Source organism: Hevea brasiliensis, chromosome 8 (assembly GCF_030052815.1).
Source record: "Hevea brasiliensis isolate MT/VB/25A 57/8 chromosome 8, ASM3005281v1, whole genome shotgun sequence".
NCBI lineage: Eukaryota > Viridiplantae > Streptophyta > Magnoliopsida > Malpighiales > Euphorbiaceae > Hevea > Hevea brasiliensis.
The window spans coordinates 4748712-4773638 of record NC_079500.1 but is presented as its reverse complement, the minus strand read 5'-3'; the positions used below and the strand labels follow the sequence as shown (position 1 = coordinate 4773638).

The window sequence follows — 24927 nt, the reverse complement described above, 5'->3', positions numbered from 1 at the left end:
CCTAGGGATCCGGAACTTGCATGCAAAGGAAACTCAATAAACAATAACACCAAACACAACAAACTCATATCCCATGAAAGGACTCTCTCCAATAAAGCTCCGATCCGCCACAGTACCATTCAACAAAACATTAATTACACCCACCCAGCTGTGGGGAGGGTCGACTCATCACCGGCCAGAGAGACTAACTCCCTCTGCCCAGTAAGGGCAAGAGAAGCCGTAAGATCGGCACTGAAAAATGCCTAGAGCGCAAAGAAAGGAAAAAGGGTGTTAGGGATAATACTTCAATGATTTTTGATTCATGATTTTGCTGGAAAGCATGTTGTGAATCTTATTAAAATAATCATTAATATAGATTTTTAGTTAAGAGTGGAAACAAAGGCTATATGCTATGGGATATTTTTGATAACTTGGATTTTTAATATTTTGGTTAACTAAATAACTCTTGTTGAGAAATTTGGATTATTTTTATTAATTGAAAGGTATAATAATGGCGGGGAATGATTATTAAACATATTTACATTATTGCTATTGTTAGGATAGTTAAAATAATTTTGTTACAAAATTATTTAAAGTTGCTTAATGGGTAAAGTGAAATCAAAATTTCTAGTCTTACTTTAATCGGTTTATTTTAATTGGTTTAAACTCTATTTACATTGTATTGCTTTCTACTTTTCTAAATAAAGTTAATTTTTTCAGTCGAATTGAATCTTATTTCAAATTTAAATTTCTTTTACTTAAACTAATTTGAAGTCTATATATTAATAAAATTAACACAAATTATAGTATTTAAAAGCAATTCTCGTAAAAACGATACTCAAATTTTTAGAGTATTACTTATGTGATTCTATGCATTTGTGGACGAATATCAAATTTTTGAATACCTTGTTCCCATGGAAAGGAAAACCGCGCACATATATAAATTCAAATTTAAATTATTTTTTTAAAAAAAATTAATTTTAATTTTAATTTTAATTACTTTTAAATTATTTAATTATTATTATTTTTATTTAAATAATATTATTTATAATGAAGTGTAATTTACTGTTCGAACATCAGTGCTGTACATATTATCCCGTTGCAGTTCCTTATGACAGTACTAAAAATAAGACTTTTTTTTTTTAATTTTATATGATGTAACTTGAATCTTTTAATATGTTATTTCACTTTTTTTAATTATTTAATTTTTTTTTAATTAGAAACAACACTTGAGTGCCCTTTAAATTTTTATTTAGGTGCTTCATTTTATTAATTAAAATTTTAAAGCTGGAGGAGAAAGAAAAAATTTTTTTTTTATAAAAATCAGCTTGGCACCATCGAAAAAAGGTGTGAAAAATTTTATGTAGAGCTAAATTAAAATTAAAAAACTTTTATTATATAAATTGAAGTTTAAAAATATTATTAAAACAACGATCAAAATTTAAAAATGATAGGTGAAATTTAGCCATTAATATAAAAAACAGTATTAAAGCTTTTTTTAATGAGTTAATTAATTTATTTTTTCAATCATCATCATTTATAATTAGATTTTATGATTAAATATTTTATTATCAAATTATATTTTAATTAATATATTATAATAAGTAAATAATAAATATTATTTGTAAATAATAAATATTATTTTTTAATAATAATTACTTTTAAATTAAATTATATACACATCACTGACTAATATGTAATATAGTGCATTATTAAAATTTATTTCAATTAAATAATTGATTAAATAATTTTAATAATTATTAAGATGTAAGTATTATAAAACAGACTTGAATTTATAATTATTTATCATATTTACATAATAAATATAAGAAATATAAGAAAAAATAATACTAAGAGCATCGCGTTCAGGACATAAAGCCTAGTATGAGAATATGACAATGATCTAATCAACCCACTTGGCACTCTTGGGCCAAAAAAATGTCCGAAAGGAATTCTTTACAAACGCGCCTAGTGCTGCGATTTCTTCAAGCGCTCTAACATCCGCCTTGCATTGATGGAGGAATTGCGGAAAGAAAAGCCAATAGCCAGTCACCACTATAAAACCAACCACTAAAATCCCCGAGATTAGATCAGGCAACTGCCACCTGCCTTTAATTGCCTTCTTTAATACAATTTCAATCACCAAACAAAACCCATGAAAAATAAAAAACCATGTCACCTGCCACGTGGGTCTCACGCCCCCAATATAATAAAATATGAGTTCGTGCATGATGGCTGAGACAAAAAAAGTGGCCAAAATAGCTGGGATTGGGGCCCACTCTCTACCCATGACATGTGTACTGATGTTGAGTGTAGGCTCATACACAGTTGGGCGTAAGATGCCATTGGTAATTCGATTCCATCTTCTACCCCAGAAGTCTTGTAATGAAGAAGAGAGATATGGATCATTGAAGGGTGGCTCGAGCTGAAATCCTAAAATGGTTCGAACCAGGTATGCAAGCATGGCTAGGACAATCTCAAGAAAGAAGTACATGTGGAGACCATAGAGAAATAATATGATATTTGGATGGATATGATCGCTGTAATCATAGACACGTACGAAAATAGCTAAAAGAATGCCTTTTATTGCATAATTTAGAGGAGATTTCTCAGCCTTTCTAGACATTTTAGAAGATGGATTTTGATTATTTTGTTTTTTGGGAGGTGGGTTTTCTTGAATTTTGATGGGTAAACAAGCAAAAGTAAGAAAACTAGGTAGCGAGATTGATGCATTTTGAGATGATAAAGGACCCTTACCAAAAGCAAAGAGCAAGAGCTTAAAATTGGCAAGCCAAGCTATGAAAAATGCTGTCATCCCACCAAGATGGATAGTGGAGAGATGTAGAGGAAGGTACAGAAAGAGACACACAATTGGGAGTAATAAAAGAAATCTTGTTTTTCCTTGTGGGAATTGCTTGCCAATTGCATAGCAATAGAATAAAGATGCAAATACTGTGAGCCATACCTTCAAGAACTTGCTAATCTCATCCTCCATTGATTCTTACAACCAATAGCTATTTGGGCTTTGTTGATTTTATGTGTTCTTGATGTTGTTTGAGAGGCAGGTACCATTGATAATTATATAAATTTAAAGATTGAATGTGTATTATTATAAAGGTAGAGATGGTGTAGTTTGACGATGGTTGATGTTTTATCTTTCAATTTAGTATTAGTTAAATGTTTAATCTTATTCTTGTATTTATTTGAAATATTTAATTTATTTTATTTTTAATTTTTTATCTAAATTAAATAAAAAATTTCAATTTAAATTCAATTTAATCTAAAAATTAAAATTTTTAACTAAATTTCTTAATTTTCTTAATGTAAAAGTACTGATTTTTAAATTAAAATTTCTATTTAGCCTAAAATAAAAAAAAAATAAATTTTCTTATTTTTACACTAATTAAGCTTAAATTGAAAATTTAAAATTATTTAAATAAAAAATTAAAAATAAATTAAATTTAACATTTTCAATAAATACATAGTAAAATTAAGCATTAATTAAATGGTTTATATCATCTTCAGAAACAAGTTGTTTTAATATAGTTTTTCTTCTTTTCTTATTTTTCTTTCTTTATTCCAAAAAAATAGTTTTGTTATTAAAATATGAAATAACATATTTACGTTGTATAATCTTTTAAATATTTTAAAGACAATATTTGAAAATATTAAATAATATGATTTTTTTTATAAAAAATATAATATTGATTGATGTCACTTGTAATTATGTATCATCAATTTAAAAATATAATTCTCTAATTTTTATGTCAATTTAATTGACTCTACATGTTACGTTATTTATTATGAATTAATTATTAATATGATATGAAGAGGAATTCATATTGATTTTTTTTCTCTTATTTCCTTTTCAAAAGCTTTATCTAATAAATTAATATTATTAATTAATTTATTAATTTACTAGATGAAACTTTTGAAAAGGAAATACGAGGAAAATTCAATACCTATTATCCTTCACAGCATATCAATAATTAATTCATAAATTCAGGGCCCATTGATAATTAATTAATATAGATCAATAATTTATTTTGATGGACACACTGATAGATCCATATGGGGTAAAGGACTCTTTTTAAAAGCAAAATTAAGAGTTTGAAATTAAGGATAGTAACAACTTGAATTTTTTTTAGTATTTAATTCGATTAAATTTTAATAGGATATGTTTAAATTGTATATGTAATATCTCAAATTTTATTATTTTATGTATAAATTATGATATTTTAATGCATGAAATATTATGATATTTAATTTGAATTTTCTAGGTTTTCAAAATTCAATTTTTATTTTTCGAAATAATTAATTTTAATAATTTTTAAAAATTAATTTAAAGATCACGTGGTAAGTTTAAAAATATATTTGGACTCCATAAAATTTTTTGAGTTTTTTGTAATTTTTTAAAAATTTTCGAGCCTCATTTTAGGTTTTAAGGCAGAGCAAAAATAAAATTTTGAGTGTATTAAAAAGTCGAATCGAATCGAACCAGATTGGACCAGTCGAATTAGACCCACCCATTTCTTTTTCTCCTCCCCTCTCCTTCGCACAACCCACCTTCTCCCCTTCTCTCTTCTTTTTCTCTCTCTCCTCTATCCCCCATCGTTAGCCGACCCTCCCCTCTCTTTCCTCCCTCGTCAATGCCCCTCTAGCCAACCTCCCCTGCAGTCGCTACCCCTCCAGTTGGCCAGAAAACATGCCCAAAGACCTCTCTCCCTTCAACGCACCGATTCAACTTCCTTTACCGATTCCGGTAAATTTGGCCACTAATTGGACCAGATTCAATCCCTATTTTGTTCTACTATTCGAGAGCTTTCCATAGATATCAATTTTATCAATTTTCATCAGCGGTTTGTGTGAATCGAGCTCGAAAAGTTTTAGCTCATTTCAATTTTTAGGCTAGATTTTCTCCCAAATCGTGAACCCTACTGAAATTCTTAGACTACCAGCGCGTTTCGCTTGTTGAGAGCTTCGCAACGACACCAATTTAGAATTTTTCTGATATCGAAAATCCAATGGATCCCACGACCTTGCTAGTAATTTTTTGACTCTTAAATGAGTGTTTTTAATTAAATAAGAATTATATTCTACTCTTAGTGTCGTGGGCTTCGCGTAGGTATTCTTGTTTCAAGGAAATTTCACTAGGGATTAGGATTGCATTTTTGAGCCAGACAAGTGGGCTGCCGGACCCACTCTGGAAGTGAGTCAATATTACAGTGTTTCCCACCATTTTCAAATGCCCTGAACGTGTTCCATGTGTCAAAATTTATGTAGGTAAACCCGAACTCCAATTTGTTCTTTTTACCTAATGTTAGATTTAGAATAAAATTTATAAAATATTTGTGGGTAGCAAAAAAATTGTAATTCCTTTTGCAATAGTAAAATAGCATTGCTAAAGACTGCGAGACATGATTATAGAATTTTTGGGATTAGTTTAGATAGTTTTTGTAAAATATTAATTTTAAACTTAATAGCTGAATTGTATAGTTATGTGAGTTTTGACTGATTTGGCAGGCTCAGGAGAGGTAGTATGTTGTTGTGTTATGGGCTTGAGGCCATTGGATTAAAAAGTGTTATTTGAATTGCCTTACAGGTTAGGTAAGTCCTAGGTACAGGGAAAACTCTATCAGATTTCCGATTTCCGTCATAAATTTGTAATATCTTTAACTCTTTTATTTTAATATTGATAAATTCATAAATATAATTGTTTAGGTGATTCGAGTCAACCTTCCTCCTCTTCCCAGCCACCTTAATGATCTTCAGTTGATCTGTGAGTAGATATTGATTTTATTTATAATTTCAATATTAATAATTTATATACAAGGCATGCTCATGCATTCACATATATGTATGTATATATTTAGTTATATGTTAGGCATGCTCTTTTATTGCTTGTCCTATTGAACTTGTTTGTGGATGTCGCCTTAAGGTAATTTGGAGTTGTATGCGTGTGTTGGCGTGTGTATGGTGTGGATGTGAACTTGGATAGAATGGGTAGTCGCGGCAAGTGTTTGACTCGCTATAACCCAATCCTTATATATATGGAGAAGTCGGGGTGAGTATGGCTTTGAGTTGATCTTGTTGACCCCCGCACTTTGATTATTAAGAGAAAATCTGGCTTGAGTTGACCTCGCTGACAGGTATTGAAATTAAGAGAACTGTATAGGGGATTAGCTCCCATATATATATATATATATATATATATATATATATATATATATATATATATATATATATATATATTAATGTGATACACGAATATGTGAGTGCTCCAAATTATTTTTTATGCGAATATTATTTGAATTGTTTAAAACTATGTGTGTATATTGCATTTTATATGCAGGAATGTATTAAGTTTAGATAATTATAAAAATTGTATTTAAAATCAATATCTTACTCTATGAGTCGAATGCTCATCCCTATTCAGTAATTTTTTCTCAGGTGACAGGTAGACTTATTGAGAATAACCTACTTTCTTTTCTCACAGATTTAATCAGAAAAGTTTAATTATACTTTATTATATTTGTTTCAATTCTAGAACTCCGCGTATACTAGTAGCGTATTATTTTTATTTGGGGATTGTAACAACTTAATTTTATGACATTATAAACTTAGTTATGTGAGATTGTTTGGATACTTGAGATTTTGTTATTGTTGTACAGGGGATTAGCTCCCATATTTATATTGATGTGATACACGAGTGTGTAAGTGCTCCAAATCATCTTTTGTGCAATATTGTTTGAATTGTTTAAAACTATGTGTGTATATTGCATTTTATATACAGGAATGCATTAAGTTTAGATAGTTATAAAAATTGTATTTAAAATCAATATTTTACTCTATGATTTGAATGCTCATCCATATTCAGCAATTTTTTCTCAGGTGACAGGTAGACTTATTGAGAATAACCTACTTTCTTTTCTCGCAAGTTTAATTAGAAAAGTTTAATTGTACTTTATTATATTTGTTTCAATTCTAGAACTCCGCGTATACTAGTAGCGTATTATTTTTATTTGGGGATTGTAACAACTTAATTTTATGAAATTATAAACTTAGTTATGTGAGATTGTTTGGATGCTTGAGATTTTGTTATTGTGGATGGAGGGATCTGAGCTCCCAAATGTTTATTTATCTATTTTGAGGATTGTGAAGGAAAGTTGAGCTCCCTATAATATTGTTTTATATGTTTGCAGGTTGGGTGAGTTAATACTCTGCATTGGATAGTCCATTTTATTGATAGACTCTGTCCGTTTGTTTTCTTAAATTTGGACTACATTCATGGACTTTATAATTGGGCTAGAAATAGTTAGGTTTATTACAGACTTCGGGAGTTTTATGCTAACCTAAATCCTAGCGCTGGTCCGGCCTAGAAATCGGGTCATGACAGTATATAATTGGGTTTGAGATAAGTTTGGATTTGAAAAATAGTACCTATTATAGATTCAAGTTGAGTTCAGGTTTTATATGTTAGGTATTTATTATCTGAACCTATTTATATAAATACTTAATTAAATTTAAAATATATTTTTATAATAATTTTTATATTTTTTTATTTTAAATAAAAATATAATTTAAATATTTTATGAAATTTTTAATTTTTAAAATAAAAATTATTAATAAAAAAATTTTATTTATATTATTAATTAAAATATATAAAATTAAACGAATTCGAATATTTTCGATAATAATAATTAGATTTGGGATGGATTCAAGTAATTAAAAATAAATTTTAATCGAATTTAGAATGAATTCGAATTTGAGTATAGTGATTTTTATTAATATTCTGCTCGTTGCCGTCCCTAGTTGAAATTTGCAAGCAAAGTAATGAAAAATGTTGTGAAGCCAAATAAGACATCATAAAGATTGGAGAGATCAATATGACCTTACGGGATCGACTTCTTTTTTTTTTTTTTAATAGCAATTTCATTGCATGAACAGGCTAAATGTCGATAGAGAACAAAGATCAAACGTCAAATGTATCCTATAAATCATCATTTTAAAGAGCAAAAATATTGCAAACCATATCAACTAAATTTAATATTTGATTTTTAAGAAAAAGCAATATTCTAACTTTTTAGGGTCTGTTTGATATTGCTGTTGAAATTCCTGTTGAGAAAATCACTTTTTTAAATATACTAGGTAGAGAGTGTTAAAAAATAATTAAAAATTAAATTTAATCAGTTTTAGTCATAAGAATACTAAAATAACAAAACAGTTTTTTTCAAACTGTTTTTCTCAATAGTATCTAAAAGAATATTTTTATTCAGAAAAATAATTTCAGACTCTGAAACTTAATACCAAACAGAGCTTTACTATTCCCATTAGTTGCAGAAGTGTGGAGGATATGAGAATCTGGCACTATTCTAAGAATGGGTGTTATTCTGTGAAGACTGGGTATAGGGTGGCAGCAAATTAATCAACTCCAAAGGTTTTATACAATATTTTGGAAATATCATGACTTTAGTAATTTATTCTTTTTTATCTTATTAAATTTATTTTTTGTTTGGCCTCGAAATTTTAAGGTCAAAACTACTTTTCAGAGAAAAAAACTCAATTTTAAATATTGTTAAAGAAAACAGTTTATAAAAAATTATTTTATTATTTTAATGTTTTAATAATTAAAATTTATCAAATTTAATTTTAAATATTTTTTTAATCTTCTCTAACTAATATTTTTAAAAACAACATATTTTTATCGACAGTAATTTCAATAAATCTTAATCTACTGAAATAATTTATAATTTTTTCATTATTTTTTTTATATTACTTGATACATTAACTTATAAGAAATAATAAAATTTAAAAAATAATAAATTATATGCAACTACAAATTGTAAATCATGACAATTTCTAACATTTTGAAAAAAAAATATTAATTAGAAATCCCAACATGAGTTTTAAGAAATTAAAGATTCAAACCTAAAAGCAAATTTCAGCATATTGCAATGAATGCAGTATCAATATGTTTGTTGGGCAGCTGGATCCATTGGCTGTGGGATCAAACTATGTGTCAAAATTGCTACTGGATATTGGAGAAGATAACTTCATTGCCTTGAAGAGAGGAAAGAAACAGCAAGAAGCTAGAAAATTTGTTTAAAGAGGACAAAATAAATGATATAATAAATTATATAATGATTTATACTTGTCTTGAACAGCTCCAATTATTTATTTAGATGGATATTTGAGAGCTCACTTTGAATAATGATATTCAAATTAATAATTATTATATTTTAATTTTTAAACTTTATTTAATTCTAGTTAAATTTTAAAAAGAATCCAGTTTATTTGTTTAAAATTTAATTTCTAGATATTAATATAACAAAAAACTTTGCATTATTTTTTTAATAGTATTTAATAAAATAAATTTAAAAAAAAATTCCTGACCTGAATGCTAAACAAGCTCTAAAATCTGTATTGCTGCCGAACATATGGATAATTAAATTTTCTTCTCAACAAGGTTACAATATTTGCATTTTAAAACTCAATGCACATATGATGAAAAAAAAATATTATATGCAGAGAAATAAAAAAATTTTTAAATCCTATAAATGTATATTATATAAATGATATGTTTATATTTTATATAAGTCTCTTATGAGTTCTCTAATTCTGCTTATTCTCATGTCTAATTTTCCTTTTCTGATGATTTTGGTTGTTGATTTGAATATCAATAAATAATTTTCTTTATCCTACAATTAGAGATGTAGCTCTTCAATTTCAACTATGGTTTTAATTTAGTTTGATGATATTTGTTTTTAATTAAATTCTAGTGCAGCTATCGTTTGCATTATGTTTGGATCCCATAATTGCATGATTTTAAATATTAAATGAATGATCGAAAGATGAAGTTTGATGTTGGAACTCTTGTAATTGAAATTAATAATTTAAGACATAAAGATAGGCTTAAATTCTTTGAGAGTAGATTGAATATCGAATAGCCTAACAGGTTTCAATTAACTTTATAAAATATCTATGACTTTATAACATATGTATGATTCTAATTCTAACATACCTTTTATGCCTTAAGAAAGGATATCAGATATTTTAAGATAATTCGTCTTTAAAGTAATGTCATCTATTATTTAGAGAGTTAAGTCTTGGATTAATGAGTTAATGTTAGGGCTGAGCAGAATTCGGTTCAAACCGAAAAATCGAACCGAACCGAGTTAATTCGGTTCAATTGGTTTGATTTTAAAATTTAATCAGTTCGGTTTTAATTTATAAAAATTTCGATTATTTCGGTTCGGTTCGGTTTTGAAGAGAAAAAAATTGATTAAATCGAACCGAACCGAATAGTGATTTATATAGTCAAATCGAACCGAATCGATTTTTGAATTAATTTATTTTTACGGAAAATTTATGAATTATATTTAATCTTATATATATTAATTGTTTAATTTCATTGATTAATAGTTATTAGGTTCAAACCAAAGCTAAAATTAGATCAAATAACTTGAAAATCAAGTCTAAATTAAAAAATCAATCAAAAATCAAACCGATCAGTTTAAATCGAACCGGACCGAAATAAAGCGGTTCGGTTCGATTCGGTTTTTTACTAATTTCGATTCAGTTCGATTTCTAAAATTGACGGTTCAATTTTTATAATTTAATTTGATTCGGTTTGATTCGATTCAGTTTGAACCGATTGCTCACCCCTAGTTGATGTAGTTAAATCCTAGTCTTATAAATTTTTTATCTATTAGCCGTTAGCTTTTTTGATTCTTTTTAGTTGATAAATTAGGTTTTGATAATCATTTTTTAAATTTAATATTCACTCGAATTCTATTATCTAAATAATTAAAATTATTGTAGCTTGTTACTAGACGCAATTCTCACTTGATACAATCTTTACACTTGTGAGATTTGACACAATAATCAAACAAATAATGATAATATATATCAATATAATATTCACGAAATCAACAAATTTATAATTATAAAAAAAATTAAAAAACCTAATGAAAATTGAGTTGTGGAAAGCAGGAAACACGCACTGAATATATTAATAATTGATCAATAGGAAGAAAATATGAAATATTAGGAAAGACTTCAACAAAAGTGGACAACGTTGGGATATATACATCATATTTTGTGAAAAAAAAAAATCATTATAATATTTTAAATGTTATTTATTAATTTTAAAGTGGTTGAATAAAAATAATTAAAAATTATTACAAAAAGTTTTTCATGAAGTTTGAGGGGACTAGCGTAACCCTTAGCCCTACTCCCTCTGCCACGGGAAAGAAAAGAAAGAAATTTCCTCTCAAAACAAATATTTCCATAACAAAAATCCCACCCAAGGATGACTTATTTGCATTAGACTTCAAATTTTATTCTTTTATTTAAATCTGTCATTGTCGAGATCCCCTAATTTCTAGAAGGTCTTCTCTAAAATCTTCCACCATATGCACAAGTCAAAAAAGAGCAGACTCTGAAATCACTGACATATCATTATTCATCGTCATCATCGTATACTTCTGTTGAAAATTAAATTATTTAATTGGTTTGGTTTTTTTGGATCCAAAAGTCGTCCACTTTTGCTCTTTATAACACTAAAGAAACAGAGCCAAGATCGAGAACAAGAGAATAGAATAAAAGAAAAGAAAATGGAGGGTGCTGAAATGCAAGACTTCATCGAGGTTTGGCTTGAAGTCATCATTTCTCTGTGTTATTGCTATGCAATTAGAAACATTATTCCTACAGGGTTCAAAAGGCTACTCTTTGTTCTCCCAGTTGTTTGCTTCTTTTTCTACCTTCCTCTTAATCTCTTCTCTCCTCATCTTGGTGGTACTACTGCTTTTTTCATTTCTTGGCTTGCCAATTTCAAGCTCCTTCTCTTTGCTTTTGGTAAAGGTCCTCTTTCTGCAGATCCATCAATTTCTCTCCCTCTTTTTGTGGCTGTTTCTTGCTTACCCATCAAGATCCGAAAAAATCCACCACCAAACAAGCCCTTAAATCATCAAAATAAAGAAAACCCACCTCTAAAATCACACCAAAATGGCCAAATCAAGGAAAACCCATCAAGAAAACCAAGAGAAGGTCCTCTAAACTATGCAATAAAGGGCATAGCTGTGGCCATGTTGGTTCGTGTATATGATTACAGTGAATATATCCATCCAAAATTCATCCTGGTTCTCTATGCCTTCCATATTTATTTCTTCTTGGAACTCACTCTAGCCGTAAGTGCAGCCCTGGCTCGAGCCATGCTAGGCATAGAGCTCGAACCACAGTTCAATGAGCCCTACCTCTCTACATCGCTTCAAGATTTCTGGGGCAAGAGATGGAACCTCATGGTCACTCGTATCCTACACCCCACCGTTTATGAACCCACACGCAACTTCTTCGCACGTGTCATTGGCCGGGAGTTGGCCACACTCCCGGCTGTTTTCGGAACATTTGTGGTGTCGGCAGTAATGCACGAGCTCATGTTCTATTACCTGGGGCGAGTGAGGCCCACGTGGGATATCTCTGCGTTCTTTCTTCTGCATGGGTTCTGTTTAACGGCTGAGATTGCTCTTAAGAAGGCGCTGAACCAGAAGTGGCAACTGCCAAGGTTATTGTCTGGATTCTTGACCGTTGGGTTTGTTATGACGACAGCGTTTTGGCTGTTTTTGCCAAAGTTCATACAGTGTCGGATTGATGTTAGAGCGTTTGAAGAATACGCGGCACTAGGAGCGTATGTGAGGAATGCAAGTGAAAGCGTGTTGCGAGTTTGGCCAGGTCATTGACGGTCATGATTTAGTCTGCCACTTAGGAACATTTCGTTGTGGTAAAAATGAACGGTGTTGATTTGCTAGAGATGAATGTTGTTCACTTTGATCCCATCAACGATTTCGTTAAGATCCACAGTAATGTCATTTAATAATATATTGTTGTTATTTTTATTATTGTTTCACTAATAATTTATCATTTATAAATTTATTTTTATTAATAATTTATAAATTAATATCAAATTATTTTAAAAATTAAAAATTTCAACTAATTCAATTACAATAAATAATTGAACTGAAATTATGTTAAAATATTTTAAAATATCAAAAAATTCTCTTAATTCAATATCTAAAAAAAATTGAATATTATATATATTTTATTCTCTAATTTAGACTTATTCAGTTGATACATGTTTTAGTAATAATAATATTAAAATAATAAAATAATTTTTAAATTATTAATTATTTATAAATTTGAATATATTAAGCTCCGTGTAAGTAGTTTGTGTTTAATCTGTCTCAAGCCCGAATAAAAGAGGAGGGTTGTAGTAGGTGATAATCAGCGTAAAAATTTCATCACACCTCACGATATGGATTCAAATAATATAAACGTTTGAGCGTCCTCTACTTACGACGCACTAAATCGAAATTTGGGTGTAGTGAAAAATATGCAACGGTGTAGGACGTTCACCGAAAGCGACTTATCAATCCCAAATTCTTGAGATAAAGGTTGAGTTGGGTTGAGTTTAGTATCAATTTGAATATATTAACATAATTTTTGTTAATTTATGAATGAAAAATTACTCTTAATAAAATAAAGAATTTAAAAGCAAAACTAAAATCAAGGGAGGTGTTGGGACTTGGGCATGGTTCCCCCCTCTAATCCCAAGTCTCAACTTAGCTTTTCTGGTATGGTACTACAAGACTTGACTTGCGATTCCTTCAAATGGTTGCAAGCCACTTACTTGGAAAGAAGAAATTGTAATCGGGCAAGAATTCAATTTAATTAAATTTTATTTTATTATTTTTTATATTTAAAATTAAAATTTTAATTTTTTTATTTAAAAATGTAATTTATTTTTACAAAAATAAAAGTTTTTATGTAATTAAATGATTTTTTTTTATTTTTTTATAAATAATTTATTCCAAAACAACTTTTCATAATTCAAAAGCTGGAATAAGTGTAGCAAAATTGACTATGACTATTTACTAGTTATGAATATTCTTTCAAAGTTTGAAACCATCTTTCCACTGACTTGGAATATTTTAAAATGGGTTTAGTTATAGTTTGATATCCTTTTTTCATAATAAAAATGAATAATTTTGAAATAAATAAATAGAGAGGCTCGAATTAAAAATTTTTATTATTTTTACCTTAGAAGTAGGGAATCAAACGATAATTTAATTGACATATATAACAGTGGAGGCAGAAACTTAAGTTAGTGGGTCATTTTTTTTAAATCATTTTAATTTAAAGAATATTTTATAGAATGATAAACTATCTATTGAGAGAAAATAATAATAATAATAATTCATGAAAATTTTTTACATATAATAACAATAGAGTAAAAGTTAAAGGAAAATAATTTCATAAAAATAATAAATTTTCACCACAAATTTAAATTTCTAATTATTATTTATTATTTTTTATTTTTTATAACCATTGCATGATCTCTTCATTATCAATTCTATCAAAAATAATTTTCTTAATAATCACTAAATAATTTAATTGACGTCAATTCGATTCAGCAATCAATTTTTCGTAATTTTCATTGTAAAAAAAAATATTTTTTCAATATTTGGAGTTGCCATAAATAATATCAAGGCCAATTTTACAAAACAATTATATTGCATTTCTCAGAAAAAAAAAAAAAGAAAGAAAGACAAAATCAATGAATATAAAATAAAAAATAAAAAAAATGAAAGAGGGAAAAGTTGTAACTTTTATGTATATGACAAAGAGATTAAAAATAGCATTGAAGTAATATTAAGAATTTTTTTAAAATTTTAATTGACTTACTAAAATTTCACATAAACATATAAAAAAAATTTAATTTGTCTTTATTTTATTTTATAATACTTCAACTTTATATAATTATTTAAAAAAAATGAATGAATATTTTTATTATTAATTTCAAAGTGGGTCACTTGTAACTTTTGATTGAAATTTGTTCATATTCATTTTTTTTATGAAACTATTATGCATGTAAATACGCCTTGCATGCATATGCTTTTTGTTATACACGTAGTGTAGATATAAATAATTCTCTTTTTATTCACAATTATGCCGTTAGAATTAAAAATCTCACATTAAAAAAAATATAGAAGAAATTAGGATTTTAATATAATATTTAAAATTTACCATTCATTAAATTAAATTTTTATACTGCTTGTTTTAGGTGATGGAATAAGAAGCTTAATTAGGGTTTGTGTCGGTCACCTTAAGTGGTCCTTCAACGTATAGACTACGTTTGCTCCACCACCCATAAAAGGACGACTAATCATCTTCAACTTCCCGCAAGAAAATTTTACTTAAAGGCTTCTTTATCAACTTCCACGATAAGAACATACTTTTCTCCATATAAGTGTGGAAAATATCAAACTCTCTGCTAGCAATGATTTCATTTTATGTATTGGGTATTCTCGCAAATTCATTGTTTGTTTGGTGGAAAATATTTTTAATTTTTTTTAAATATTTTTTAATATTTAAAATTAAAAAAAATAATTTAATAAAAAAAACTTTTAATTAAAAAAATTACTTTATTTTTTTAAAGAAAAATTTATTTTTATTTTTTTAAATTTTAATAATCTTATTAAAATATAAATACATTTATAAATATATATCATTCATTTAATATTATAATAAAAAATAAAAAATACTTTTTCATAAAAAATATTTTTTATATATAAATTATTTTCTACCAATTAGACAAAGGGAGCCTAAAAATAAAATTAAAATTAAAAATTTTTAATAAAAAAAAAATAAAATTGAGAAAACAAAATTTTAAACGTGCAAGCCACGTAAACTAAATTGTGACGTGTGATTTAAAATTATTAAAAAAATGATTTAATATTAATACGTGATAGTTGACTTGGGATTATAAATTTAATTATAAATATATAAAATGTATTAAGTCGATACTATTTATTATACAATAGAAGAAAAATTGTTGTCAATTATTTTTAATTTTCCCTTCAATCTCACGTAGTTTTTTTTTTAATTAATTTCAAGCACATGTTTTCCACATATACCATTAATTAACACTCTTTTCTCTCTGTATGATTAAGGCTTTGTTTGGTAAGAACTTAAAGCATTTAGTATTTTAATCCTTATTAAAACAATAATCTCTTTTATTTATATTATGTGGTGAGATAATATTTATATTAGTATTTAAATTAAATGAGTAGTTTATGAAAAGTTATCCATTGAAAGAGCTTTTTAATTAGAGTCAACAAGATCACTGCACTATTTTTATATTCAATAGCTAATTTAACAGTTTTTTTTCAAAACACTTCTACTTTAAATTATTATATAAATAGTTAACTGCTAATAGCTAATGACTCTGTTCGATAATATTAACTATTATAATAGCTATTAGCTGTTTTAGTAACTGTCAACTATTTTATTAACTGTTAGAAAATAATTATTTGTTGTTAGTAATTCATATAGTGATTTTAAATAGAAATTTTAGTAAAAATAATTATTGGATTAGCTGTTAAATTTAAAAATAGTTATATTATCTTATTAACCTGATCAAAATACTTTCTCAATCTCTAAAAACTAAGAATGATGGATTTTTATAAACTACTCCATCTATCTGTAAACGTTATCATAACACTGTCTTAGCGAACAGTATAAATAAGATATGTATTAATTTAATTATGATCAAAACACTAAATATTATCTTAAAAATTATTATCAAATCAGGTTAATGTCTAATTTTTAATAACTAATTAAATAATTAATAAATACTATATCAATTAATATTATCCAACAGGACCTAAATCTTAAGGGTGCAAAGTTCTCAAAGTTTAATTAATTCCAAATACTAGTGCAATTCAATTATTAATTAACTCCTATAAATTCGTATAACAAAAGCCATAATTACATTTAAAGAATCACATGTGAAACAGCTGGAATGCTAATGCCAATAGCAAGAGGGATATTTAATTAAATTAATTAAGAAAAGTACGTATCTGCAGATTCTATCGATTAGAAAATGATTTTATTATTTGGAGAGTTATAAAATCGAATGTCAAACAAAAAAAGGGCTTGCTTAACTATTGCAAAATTAATAAATTTTAATTATATATATATATATATATATTTATTAAAGCTCCCAATTTTTTTCTTCTCAATATTTTCAAATAAAAAAATTATCATTATAAATATTAAATAATTTAAAAATTAAAAAATAAAAAGATTATATAACTATATTTTTTAAATTATAAAAATAAATAAAATTTAAATTAATTTCTAAAATAATCAGGATAATTATCGAGTAAACATAATAAAAATTAATCAATATATTAATTTAAAATAAAAAATTAATTATATTAAAATAAATATATTAAATAACAATTTTTCCTAAGACGAAAATGAAAGCTACTTAGTAGCATCCTGTGCATGTCATGTCAAATGATTACTGCTTTGTTTTAATTATTATATCAACTTATCGTAAAAATATTAATATTATTATAATAATTTATTTTTTGAAAAAAAATATTTTTTTAATAGATTTTATGAGTAAAATATATAAAATTTAAAATATATTTTTCCGATAAAAGTTAAAATCAAACAGATATAATTACTCTCAAACAGATATATTTTGAAAATCTGTGGCCACATTTAGAGTAAAATATGGTTTTCATGAGCATATTATTACTAGAAAAAATGGGTCTCACTTATTATGAGATATAAATCGATGATACCATGATTAAGAACATAAAACTTGCAACATGTAGAACAATCAAGAAACTTGTTCTGATCATTTTGGAAGCTGTTGGGTGCTATAATTTTATTGACAGTGATGGCTTAACATGGACCTTAGATGGATAATCAATTATTACACCAATAAATCATGATTAGGGTATGATTCTTATTGCCAATTCCAATCAGAATTTTGGATTCCCATGTGCTGTTTTCAAGAGAAATGTAATTCTTCTTTAGGGGTATTTTTCAGTTTGTTTGGTTAGATGCAGCCATGGGCAGGTTCAGAATTGAAACTGATTGAGTTCATATTTGACTTAAATCAAATTAAATCAAAATTGAAAGGGAATTGTTTGATTAATTTTGAGCTGAAAAAATTAGACCGTTAAATTTAAATTGAATTGAATCAAACTAAAATTAGGACCGAGATTGAAATCAAAACTTTAAAAAGGATTATCGATTCTAGTTCAAAATTAACCCTTTTGGATGAATTAAAACTGACAATTTAAGCCGATTCAAACCAAAATCAAACCGGTGGCCAGGTCTAGGTTTGGTGACCCTAAGATTAGGCAATAGGCACAGTTGGGTCCTAAATGAAGTCATATGTGGGAAGAGAGAGGGTTGGTGAAATGGGTTTTTCATTTGGGCCATTGCCCTTGGGTTAGTTTTTGTTAGGAAAGGGACAGTGACCTTAAACCAAATAAAGCAAGCTGTAAATTTGTGGAGAAAAACAAGGCCTACCAAAATATTTCATAGTTGTGCATCCAGCTTGTTCTTCTTCTTCTTCTTTCATTTTGCACTTCTTTTGTTGTAATCTTGCATTTGTTGAGAAGCAATTTCTTCTTTAAACATTTTTAATTTTTAAATAATAAAATTTATAATGAAACTTTTTTTTTTTTACAAAATAAAAGAAATGTAGATTTTACAAAATAATTTTGCATTTTTTAAATAAAAAATTTTGTGAGAAATTGAAGATTATTGTTATAGTAAGTACGTAAACTTAATATAATCACAGAGTATAAAAAAGAATAACATTTATTCAATAGTAAAGTTTACATCACAGACAAAATGAGAAAAAAAAATCTATTATAGTAAAAAAAAAAAAATCCTAATATTTTTTGAATATCTCATAAACTTAAAGGGCATAATATTACAATATTTATATTGCTTCATTTATTAGCTTATGCCCTGCTATCACCATGTACCTTATTTTTTATTCAAATTAGATTGTAACATACAATTTTTAAATTGAATCACGATTTAAATCCATAAAAATATATTCAAAATTTAAGCTACACAATAAATATAATTTAAAATTACTATTTTTTATTTTTTTAATCTAAGATTAATATAATAAATGGTTATAACTTTCATGGGAAGAAAATTCCAAACACATACAAGAAAAAGCCACAAGTAGTTGATACTAATGTATCTTGACAATTCAATTCTTTATAAAATAAAGAAAACATAAATACCATATTATCCAAAATGTTAATTCAATAGCAATTAAGAGTTACACTTGTAAGTATACTATTGAGCTGTGCATCAACTGAGAATTTGAAAATGAAGTTGGGAAAAAGAAGTAAAGGAAAATAAGGCAAAAATACAGAGCAGTAATGGTGGAAAATGACAGGATGATGGACTGGTATTGGTAATTTGGTATAGAGCTGGCCATATTTTATGGCATGAAAATGGCCTTGGGATTCCAATTTTGTGGGTCCCTTCTCGCTACCCAACAATATCCTCCTTCCAGTCATCTCCCACGGAAAGCCACAGTGCCATTTCATGTCAACCCAATGACTTTATCTCTATTAACCTAGCTTCCTTTGAACCATCCTCTTCCTCTTCTCTTCATGTAGCAGAAATCTTGAATTTCTAGATTTTTTGGTGCATTTCTTGTCTCAAAACCCATTTCACCAAATTGCCTTAAATGGGTTACCTTACTTGTAAAGCAGAATCAGCTGTTGCCATCGCCACCCCAACTTCTCAAACTACTTCTTCCAAAACCAACCAAAATAAACAAGAAAAACCCATCAAGATCCAACAGTTTCATTACAATGATCTTGTGGCGGCTACCAATGGGTTTTCTGATCAGAAACTCCTAGGCAAAGGCAGCCATGGCTGTGTCTACAAAGCCGTTATCCGTGGGCGCCACGTTGCTATCAAGAAACCCTCAAAAAGTCTTGAAATTGGCCAGGAAGTGGATAATGAGATCGAGATCTTGTCCAAGATTCACAGCCCAAGATTGGTAAACTTATTAGGCTTTGCAAATGATACTAAAGATAGATTGCTTGTTGTTGAATTCATGAGCAATGGCACTCTATATGATATTCTTCACTCAAATTCAAGACCACCCAATTGGGGTCGAAGAATTCGAATGGCTTTGCAAATTGCCAAGGCCATTGACACTTTACACTCACAAAACCCTCCAATAATCCATAGAGATATAAAGTCTGCAAACGTTTTGATTGATAGGAATTTTAATGCAAGATTGGGTGATTTTGGTTTAGCACTAAGGTGTGGAATTGATGATGATTATAGACTTAAATCTACTCCACCTGCTGGTACTATTGGTTATCTTGATCCATGTTATGTTACTCCAGATAATTTGAGTACTAAAACTGATGTCTTTAGTTTTGGGATTTTGTTGTTGGAGATCATTAGTGGAAGGAAGGCCATTGATGTGGGGCATTCACCACCTTCTATTGTGGATTGGGCAATTCCACTTATAAAGAAGGGGAAGCTTGGTGCTATTTATGATCCAAGAATTGCCCCTCCTAAGGATCCTGTGACAAGGAAGCAGTTGGCTTTGATTGCTGCTAAATGTGTGAGGTCTTGTAGAGAGAGGAGGCCAGCAATGAAGGAGGTGATTGATTGGTTAACTGCTTTAAGTAAATTGGTTCCTCTTCATTCATGGAATGGATTCAACAATCCCTGTATGATGGTGGAGACGATGGGACGTCCAATTGAATTGAGAAATAACCAGTTTGGTGTAAGACCAGAGGGTGTTGGAGAAGAGAATTTGGATGGTGCAGAGGGTAAACTTGGTTCACAATCAGTGAAGGATTCACGGAGAGTGTATTCAGATTTGGGGTTTCGGAGCAATTTGATGGAACTTATGGGTGGAACAGAGGGTGAGTCTGGATTTTTGGGAGAGATTGATGGGATTGAATCTTCTCTCAAGTCTGCAAATCGGGTTTTTAGCTCTAGATTTGGTAGTGCAAGATATGGTATCAAAGGAAGAGCTCAATCCAAGGCTCATGGTAATGAAAAAAGTCTCTTCCGAATTAGAAGACACCAGTCTGCTGGGGATGGTTCAGAAATATTTTCAAAGCACAATGACACAATTGCTCGTTCAAGTTTTAGTACTCAAGGATGTCATGACATCTAGCACACCTTAAAAATATGATTGAAGCAACTTGAGGGCAGAGCGAAGCTCCGGCTTCTAAGCTTCTATTGATCGTGAATTTCACTGATGTAGATTTGTTAGTAGTTCATTGATTTGTGAGTTTCCAATTAATCAGCAGTGCTTACTGAAATGTTAATGTGTTGTTTGATTTGAAATATGTGTAGATCAAGGCACATTGCTGATGTCCCTATTATAGGCTTTTTATGTTTTTTATTTATTACATCTTTGGTATGCAAAGCTGATGTATTATGCAGAATCGCTGTTGAATAAATGCATCAATGTGATTCACAATTCTTCTTCTGTGTATCTTCTTCTTCTTCTTCTTCTTCTTCAGATGTCTTTTGAATATGCCAATTCTGGTCCAGTGGTCCACCATATCTGTAGTTTAATGTCAAATTTCTCTTTTGAAATGGAAACAGATAAGTTATGGCAAGAATTTAGAACTTCTGGCAAAATTCAATTAGCTAAAGTCTGGTCCAATGGTCCCCCACCTCTGTAGTTTAATATCAATGGTGTCTTTTGAACTGGAAACAGATAAGTTATGACAAGAATTTGGAATTTAAGAGATGATGAATGTTTGTCAATATTGAGGTTGCTGGCCCACAATATATAACCTTAGAATTTGTCAAGCTGTTAGTATAATCAGTTTGAACAAAGTTCATTTTGTCAGAGCCAGTTTAATTCTCCATATCTTCCTGCAGTAAAGGAATTCTCTCTTGGTTGTCTAAAATTATCCCAAAGTGCTTTGTTCCATGAAAAGTGCTTTGTTCCATGAAAATACTTTCTTTTAATTCTTCTACAGAGATTTGAGTTCACATAAGTATAAACTGGAACAGGTTGTTACTGGAGTTCAATCTGAAAATTGTTGATAATGTCCAAATCATGTCTGCAGTTCCATGAAAGAATGAACCTTTCATTCTGCCGCTCTGCATAAGGTGTGTTTGGATTAAAAAAAGATTGAATTTACACAAACCACCAATGTGATATTCCTAAATTATAGAGACCACCCTCCTATTTTGAATAATCATAAAACCACCCCAAATTGTAATAATTTGAAACTATTGTTTAACTGTTTTGGAATGATAAAAATATATTGTGAACTAATTTCATAGAAAATATCATTATTATATATAGTTAGCTTATCTCATACTTGATCATATTACAGGTGAACAACATGGACAGACCAATTCTTTCATTTCTCATCAAGGAAACTTCATAGCATTAACACTCTATTGGCTGTTGGTTGTCAAATTTGGCAGAGCTGTATCTGCTTTATCTTAAACAACTCTCTTTTAAAAAAATCTTTTCACATCTAGCATTGTTGATGGTGTTGTCTAGTGGGGGGCATCAAGTTAGGCACGGCCATGGTCCAGTTCCAGTCCGTGCTAAGTTTTGAACTGAACCGTATGGGTCGGGACAGTTTCAATTCCAATGGTTTCTATCCGGTCCTAATCCGATTGAGACAATTCAATGGTTGATTTTTTTTTAACTAAAAAAAAAAAGATGAACAGGAGAGAATGCTGATTCCGGCCCTTACAGGCCGGTTTGAAACTATGAACCGGTTAATGGTTCAAGGCATGAATTTGATTAGTTCGATTTCAGCCTAAATAGATCCATGACTGAGTGTACATTAAAGGGTTTTTTTTAATAGGATATTAGGAGAGAGGGATTCGAACTGATTTTGCCAAGTGAGTAATATACTTTTAGCTACTGAATCAAATTAAATAATGCGATGTCAAGTTACAAATCTTACTGAATGATATACTGAATGATAAATTATATATATATATATATATATATATATGCTTTGGTGGGTAACTAGTTGCTTATCTAGAACTTTGCATTATAAAAATTGTGCATCACTCAAACATGATTTCTTGATATAGCAATAAAAATGGTGATTATTGTTTCCATAATTAGCTAACCCTTTTCTTTAATTATTTTTTTTTAAGAATATATTTGGTCAACCAGGGACTCTTCTCTAATCTGGATTAATCCACCTAACTTAGATCAAGAATTTAAATTCCTCCATGTAGGCCAACTGTATTCTTCTTTCTTCTTATATTTGTAATCATGATTATCCCTTTATTTTCTCTTTCCTTTTCTTTTCCTTTGAAATATTTGGTGATTTGCTTTCACTTTCACTTGAAAGAAAGTTTCACTTTCCCTTTATTGTTGGGTGCCATGAATGCCCCCATGGATGTGATGATGGCTTTCAGAGTTTCTTGGTCAAAAAACTCAAAAGATATGGCTATTTAAGAATATCACTCATATCTTGTCTTTCCATTTACTAATCATCTTTTGCTTTTAGACCAGTCTTTAAGGTAACAGCATATAGGAATATCCATTTAAGGTTCTTTCATGTTCTTAGTTGTCCCTTTGTAGTAGAAACCCTCTCGAACCTAACTTTGCCAGGTCGAGCATTGTACCTTTAGTCACTGAATCAAACTAGATTAAGCATTTCGGTAGCCATTTAAATGCCCTAATTTGATATATAACTCATTTTTTACAGATAAACTCCTATCTCCTGCCTAAAAGGAGGAGAAAAAATTGGGGTAATTTAAATTGTAATAAACAAGATAGGTAGTCATTCCATTATTTAATTATTAATTCAATGACTTGATGGAAGAAGGGCAAGGCATATTAAATTTACTGTAAAGAAAAACACTTGCTTAAATATGCTAATTAGAGAATATTAAAAATTAATTGAAATTAAATTTAACATATTTTAATTATAAAAATTTAAATTAACTCCACTGCTTTTTAACTGCATTTAAAATGATATTGGTAAAAAATCATTTTTTTACATGTCCACCTCAATCCAAAGAGAAACCTAAATAGATATGAAACAAGTGTATCAAAATGCTGAATTACTAATTAAATAAATCAGTATATATGCAGATAGGCAATCTGGAATTAATCTCATATAAAGTTACAAAATTAGGATTTTAAGATAAGTGCCAATGGTGAAGTATAAAACAAGAAAATTTTCATTTCCAAGAAATCCAAGGACACTCTTTTTGCAGAATGCTAAATCATGGAGAAATAGTATTGTTTCTTGACATTTATCTTTATATTCTTGTATAGGAACATCTCAACACATTTTCAACTATATGAAATGCCTTGCCCAAGAAAAGGACTACACAAGCGCTAAGTTCATTGACATAATAATTTTTTTTCAGAGGAGACAAAACGCTCTTTGGTACAAGCAATTTGAATACCCAATGATCTAGACAAGAAGATAATGGCTCAGATATTGACTAAAACTCCAATAACTGGAAGATAGAAACAAATAGTGTCTGTAGCTATTAGCAGCATATAGGAACATTTTTATTCCTACCCATTTACCAAGGCTTTACAGCTCACATACACTTCTAATGGCATGTGTTGTGCCTCTCCTTTTCATAAACAGTAAGTGCCATGCATAAACTCTTGAGATGAAAGTTAAAAACCCAGATTCTTGAATCCTCTTTATTGGATCAATGTGATTATTTAATTTATTTTTTTTACTTGGGAAGCAATAGTTATTGTTCTGAAAAATATTTAGTTCATGGGAAGAAGTGCTGAGCTTTGTAAGGATAAGGGAGGTGTCATAATATAAAAGAAACTATGATGTTTGTACCAAGCTAGGGAAAATGTTCAAGGCACTCATTTCATTGAGTGCCTGTTCTTTTGTCCCTTTGTTATTGGCTCTGCTGGAAAGATTAGTTCCCTTCTCTTTCATTCTACTGGGAATTAGTCCTCTAATTCTCGTGAGCCTGCCTGACTTATTGAAAGGATGAATGGTGCGTAGAAGGAGGGAGAATTTGACTTGAGAAATCTCCAGAAGCATGACGATTAAAATTAAGAGGCCAACTGGTTTTCTTGACTATTGCATTAATCATTCTTTT

General features: G+C 28.7%; 3 protein-coding genes across 3 annotated transcripts; 2 read left to right on the top strand and 1 right to left on the bottom strand.

The window, feature by feature from the left end:
- Positions 1-1817: 1817 nt before the first annotated feature.
- Positions 1818-3125, bottom strand: LOC110667963 (acyl-CoA--sterol O-acyltransferase 1). Its single transcript, XM_058151015.1, has one exon. It carries the CDS (start codon positions 2972-2974, stop codon positions 1883-1885), a length of 1092 nt encoding a protein of 363 aa, XP_058006998.1. The 5' UTR covers positions 2975-3125; the 3' UTR covers positions 1818-1882.
- An 8384-nt stretch (positions 3126-11509) lies between these two features.
- LOC110667964 (acyl-CoA--sterol O-acyltransferase 1-like) lies at positions 11510-12872 on the top strand. Its single transcript, XM_021828975.2, has one exon. The coding sequence runs from the start codon at positions 11595-11597 to the stop codon at positions 12714-12716; it is 1122 nt and encodes a 373-aa protein (XP_021684667.2). The 5' UTR covers positions 11510-11594; the 3' UTR covers positions 12717-12872.
- A 6386-nt stretch (positions 12873-19258) lies between these two features.
- Positions 19259-21328, top strand: LOC110667985 (serine/threonine-protein kinase-like protein At3g51990). The gene has a single exon (XM_021829000.2). It carries the CDS (start codon positions 19559-19561, stop codon positions 21017-21019), a length of 1461 nt encoding a protein of 486 aa, XP_021684692.2. The 5' UTR covers positions 19259-19558; the 3' UTR covers positions 21020-21328.
- The last annotated feature ends 3599 nt before the right edge of the window (positions 21329-24927 follow it).